The 5,931-nt window shown below is 48.8% G+C and overlaps 1 protein-coding gene across 1 annotated transcript; it reads right to left on the reverse strand.

The window, feature by feature from the left end:
- Positions 1-898: 898 nt before the first annotated feature.
- LOC123447270 (GDSL esterase/lipase At4g10955-like) lies at positions 899-2,346 on the reverse strand. The gene is made up of 2 exons (XM_045123860.1): positions 2,128-2,346; positions 899-1,994 (listed from the first exon to the last, which is right to left on the reverse strand). The coding sequence occupies exons 1-2, from the start codon at positions 2,223-2,225 to the stop codon at positions 1,016-1,018; spliced, it is 1,077 nt and encodes a 358-aa protein (XP_044979795.1). The 5' UTR covers positions 2,226-2,346; the 3' UTR covers positions 899-1,015.
- Positions 2,347-5,931: the final 3,585 nt, after the last annotated feature.

Here is a 5,931-nt window from a genome sequence, read left to right on the forward strand (position 1 = left end):
CAAGTCGGGCGGTGCTACTCATCGTCGTCTTCATCGCCATCAACAAAAGATCGTCGCCAACATCATCGTCAACACAAACGCTACTGCTGCAACAAACGAGCATTACGTTACTAGTAATCTACTAATGTTCATCGTTCTAGTTGCTACTTCGTGCACGATGATGATTTGCATGTTCGGTTGCTCTTCTAGATTGCTAGAGTATTGCATGCTATCTTTTGTTCTAGTCATGAATTATTTATTAGAATTAATTATGAACTTGCCTAATCTTCCAACACGGAGGGGCGGCGATGCATCTTTGGATCGCTTCGGTGCTTGCAGTTAGGGTTGCAAGAAAAGCTAGAGGCTCGTAAGCCATTCGAGATTGACTCGTCTTTTGGCTCGACTCGAGATTGACTCGAAAAGAAACGAGTTGAGTATGAACATTTTTTGTAGCTCGATCAAGAAACGAGCTGATCTTGAGCCAATACTCGCTCGCTCAATTTTAGCTCGATAGCTTGGCTTTACATCATTATGTTAAATGATCCTGCCATATGTTAAATGGAAATAGATAAATTTATTACCATATATATTGTCCATGATTTTTCTATGGTACGTGATCGTCTGTGTGTTAATATCCTGTTGATTTTGGCCAGAATTTTCAAGCATTTCATTTTTCTGTTTCATTTAGCTTGAAACTAACTCGAGATCGTTACAAGTTGAGCACGGGTCATATTTGACAGACTGACATTGAGCTTCACTTAGTTTGAGCTCGCTCGAATTTTAAAATGAGCTGAGCTGAGCCAAGTACAACTCGCTCGAATTCGACTCGTTTGCAGCCCTACTTACAATTGTCGCTGGGTGATATATAGACTTGGATGTAATTTTTTACTTTTGGTACTCCTTGCACTACATTGACAGTTGGTGAATGGATCGGAAATTTTCTGGCAATATAATAATTTAGGAAGTTTTCCATGAGGCACACAACATGGTAGGGATTCATGATGCACACACCGTGGTTGGGAAGAGAAAGGCTTAATTATGCTCCAGGATAACTGTAACGCGTGGCGCACAAGTGGAGCTCGCCGTCTGGCTTCCACCATTGCTCGAGCCCGTGGGCGTCGCAGTCACTGGAGTTCTTCACCAGCATGGCCGAAGGCAGGAGATGTGGCCGCTCCTTCTCCGCGCCTACCAAGGAGAAGAGCATGTCACGGTACGACAGCGTCATGGCCGACCTGGCCACGCCGCTGAAGCGCTCCTGAATCAGCTGCCGCTGCTGGAAGTAGTCGATGAAACCCATGCAGACGACGTCCCTGTCGTGCACGTACAGCTGCGGCGCCCACGGGGCCAGCCTCTGGAACAGCCTCTCCATGCGTTTCCGGTGGGGGCTGAGGACCAGCCCGAGGCCGGCCTTCAAGACGTAGCTCGTGGCGTACAGGTCCCTCTTGGCCACCTCCGTCGGTTGCAAGGCGTTGATCACCGGCGCCGGCGACACCTGCGGCGGGTTGAAGAGGAAGGTCGGGAGGTTCATCCCCTTGTCCGCCATCATCCTCCGCCCCACGTCCAGCGCCAGGGACGCTCCGAGAGAGTGCCCCGTGAGCCACACGGCGCAGCCGGCGCCGAGGAGCGTCTCCACCTCCGCGCGCGCGCGCTGGGACCGCCTGCACGGGTGCAGGGTGTTGGCCATGACCTTGAGGTCGAGCCATAGGTCCTTGAACGGGTCGGGGTGCTTCAGCATGGTCCCTCGCAAGGCGACCACGTACTGCGGAGCCGACGGGTGGCGGCCGGCGCCCGGCGGCGGCACGTGCTCGTAGATGGCGCCGAAGATGAACTTGTGCTCCCCCTTGTGGCCGCAGTCGTCCTTGAGCACTTTGACGATGCGGAAGTGGAAGCTCTCCCACCACGCCGGCGCCAGGGCCTCCCCCACCAGCAGCCTGCATGTGTTCCTGTCGTCCTCGAGGATGTAGGTGCCTTTCACGATGCAGGCGGCGATGCACCGCCGGTGCTCCTCATTCTCCCTGTGACATTAATTATAAATGATGAAATATAGGTCAGCGACTCAGCGAGCGTACGTACAGCTGCAGGCACAACACAACCACGATCGACTGAAGGGCGCCGGCGAGGGCGTGTAACATGCGTACTACTACCGACCAGTCGATCAACGTCGTCGTCGATAAAGATCGGACGCCGCCGGCTCCGGGCATCATATGCGTCGGCCCTGATAGATGAAAGCGGTCGTCGGCGTCCATCTTTGAAGCTATCGGTCAATGCGTTCGATCGAACTAGCTAGCTAAGCTAGAGGAGGCAGACGCAACTGCTACGGTTACCCTTCGCAGGCGTATATGACGGTGCGTGTTTAATTTGCCTGTTGTGTTTTTGCTCCCATCCTATGCATGCGTCCCATATATGTACTCGTTCGTTCTGTTGACATCAGCTGCTAACGATGTTTCATCCAAGTTGCAGTGGTATCTCGAAACCAGGGGAGACGGACCCTGACTTATTCTACGCTTCCATTGTCATCACCATTGGCAGTGGGGTTCGCGTTTCGTTTCACGACTCCCCTTGGTCAATGGGAAGCCGGCATAATGACATTGCTACGCTCATCTAAGAGGCCTCTTCTATGAACGAGTGCAAGGTGCCCGCGGCCATTAAGGATGCGTTTGCTTCTCCAACATATTCTCTCCGTTCGAAATTACTTGTCGTACGAATGGATGTATTTATATTTATTTTAGTTTTACATTCATTTCTATGCATTTTTGTAACAAGTAATTCCGGACAGAGAGAATAACAAGCTTTCGGTGGGTTCACCCTCAAGGATGATGCAAATCTTTTACCTTTGTTTAGAAAAATGATGGACGGCAATGTTAGGATGCCTTTATGGCCAGGTCGGCTGCGAGCGTCTGGTGGTTAGCTGTTGTGTTCCAAGCTAGGCAGATTGTAATTTTGTTTTCTGCCTGATTTTTTTCACTAATTAACATGTTGATTGTATTCTTTTTATCTTAATTAATAAAAATGATAAATCTTTTGCCTCATTTAAACACATATTTGAAAACTTGTTAAATATGTGGTCCTTGTATACTGCATATATATTGACAATTATGGCGAAAGATTATACGGAAATGATGTCGTTCCATGTAATATTGTTGAGTTCAAGTTGGAAAAACCTCATCCAGTTCATCAATAACAGAGAGAGAGAGAGTTGACGAGGCATGCATACTGGACATTATATATCCTTTTGCTGGATTATTAATTTGTTCTATACAAATTCATACGTGAACGTGCACTCCAGTGACTCGGTTACAGTGCCAATGTCCAATGCTGGCATTTGGTTCGGTTGACTCTGCTCAAGTTGGGTTAATCAAAGTTCATATAATTGTTGGGTTTGCGAAAGAGTCAAAAGTCGACCCCCCGACATGCATAGAACTTGGCTACCGTGAAGTGTTTGCCCTTCATCAATTGACGAAGACAAACCTAAGTCTTGGAGAGCCAATGTTTCAATATTAGTGCCAATTGCATAACAAATACGCAGTCAAGAACTGGTCCCATACTTCATCCATTACTAGTGCAATTAAAATGATCGTACACGTGCAAGGTGGTCTGAAAGACCTGGACACCCCTAACGTAAAATTCCTGGCCTGGCTCGTAATTCAAAACATAATCTGAACGACGGACAAATTGGCCAAGAGGGGATGGCCAAACTATGACCCTTGCCCCCCTTTGTAGGAGGGAGCAGGAAACCGTTGAGCATCTCCTCACTAACTGTCACTACACGATGAGGCTACGTGGTTTGGTAAAGGAATGGTTCCAAATGGTCAGCTTGGATGTCTCTGGTTGGACAAACTACAGGAGCAACAAAGATTGGTGGTTTGACACGGCCTGCATCTAGAGGATCCATGAAAGGGCGATGTCTTTCCTCACTATGCTGGTTTGCAAGACAATTTGGCATGAAAGGAACGCAAGGGTTATTACGAGCAAATCCACACCACCAACCATCCTTCTCCGCACCATCCAGGGCGTGGCGAGACTGTGGGCTACTGCAGGTGTGAAACATCTAGGAAACATTTTGCCGGAAGAGTAGCGTCTTTCTTCTGTGGTGTGTGGTGTGCTCCCTATTGGAAGCCTGTTATTTCTCTATATCATGTAACTTTGCGAGACTTCTTCCTCTCTTAATTAATGAAAAGGGGCAAATATTTTGCCAATGTTTCAAAAATAAATAAATCATCGTACACAGTTTGAAACACCTATCACACACAATTTAGTAAATCGTCAACGCTCGTACTAGGTGTGCGATTGGGGAGATATCATTGTAAACGCTTTAAAAAAATGTGTGTGATAGGTCACAAATAGTTTAAGAAATGAAACGTGTGCGATGTTGGAATCTATCACATATGCTCGACAATACCACACTTTTTTCGGTGTAACTAACATCAGACACGTTTCTTGACTAGGAACCATGTGTGGTCTTTGTGGCTCGGTGCTCATCACACCCGGTTGATACAAAAGAAACGAGTGTGATGATGAGGAATTGAGGATGACCCGAGCTTACCTATTGGTGCCTATCACACACCGTTGACACAAATTACAACGGTGCGATGATAAAGATGATCAAAGTTTAATTATTGAAGCCTATCGCACATGGTTGGAGTACAAAGGAAACAAGTGCGATGATGGGAATGATAACGGCTTTATTTCACTGGGGCATGGGACATAGGCAATTCAGCTCGACTCCTTCTAGAAAGGGAAAGTTTGCCGTTTGTCGACTTGTTTTCATCATGCACTAGAAAAGGTACTTTTGCCGAGTGTAAAAATGAGAACTCCGCAAACAAATGGCAGAGCGAACAATGATGGTGCCCCATATCGCAGGTGTTTGCCTAGTGTTGCGCTTAACAAAGACCGAAGGCTTTGTCCCAGATCAGGAACGGAGAATACATAACAGATGCATCACGATCTGAGTACATTTGAGGAACAAATTTAGCAGAATTTAAAAGGGTGTACCGGCGGTCCATATCACTACGCCATTAGCGGAGCTTGTGCTCGCGCACGCCCTCGACATCGGTGAGCCAGCCCAGGTACCAGACGTGGTGGTCTTCCAACGCGGCCTCGCAATGAGACTGAGTGTACCGCTTTGGCAGACGGTTCAAAGCCCAGCAGCAGGTGGGAGACCCCGCTTCATGTAGGTGAGGAAGCCTCATCGGGACTTAGGGGCTCGGTGGAGACGGCCATGATGGGTTGAGACTCGCTGAGGAGGGCGGTGTCGTGGTCGTGGGGAAGATGGAGGACTATGTGGACGTTATGGCGAATGAGCACCGAGCCACGGGCCGGGCAATGCAGTGCACCTCCCAAGCAGCTTTGTCAAACTCTCATAGGCGACATGCTCGAGCAACCGTTGGGTATGTTGAAATATGAGATGGGCCCTAAGCCCACAGCACGGCTGGGCTCAATCGTACAACACGTCGTGTTTATTTTTACCGGCCAGGAACGAAGAATATGTTGGGGAACGTCGCGTGCAAAACAAAAAATTTCCTACGCGCACGAAAACCTATCATGGTGATGTCCATCTACGAGAGGGGATGAGTGATCTACGTACCCTTGTAGATCGTACAGCAGAAGCGTTAAAGAACGCGGTTGATGTAGTGGAATATCCTCACGTCCCTCGATCCGCCCCGCGAACAATCCCGCGATCAGTCCCACGATCTAGTACCGAACGGACGGCACATCCGCGTTCAGCACACGTACAGCTCGACGATGATCTCGGCCTTCTTGATCCAGCAAGAGAGACGGAGAGGTAGAAGAGTTCTCCGGCAGCGTGACGGCGCTCCGGAGGTTGGTGATGATCTTGTCTCAGCAGGGCTCCGCCCGAGCTCCGCAGAAACGCGATCTAGAGGAAAAACTATGGAGGTAAGCTTGACGAGCCTAGCATGTGCAGACATGGCCTCGGAACACATGAGACCGAAA

This window comes from Hordeum vulgare, chromosome 4H, assembly GCF_904849725.1.
Source record: "Hordeum vulgare subsp. vulgare chromosome 4H, MorexV3_pseudomolecules_assembly, whole genome shotgun sequence".
NCBI lineage: Eukaryota > Viridiplantae > Streptophyta > Magnoliopsida > Poales > Poaceae > Hordeum > Hordeum vulgare.

Excerpts from the sequence above, each read along its gene's own strand:
- LOC123447270 (XM_045123860.1), bottom strand. The coding sequence starts at position 2,225 with ATGGACGCCGACGACCGCTTTCATCTATCAGGGCCGACGCATATGATG. Across the intron at positions 1,995-2,127 it reads ACGACGACGTTGATCGACTG|GGAGAATGAGGAGCACCGGC; the intron begins GTCGGTAGTAGT and ends TTAATGTCACAG.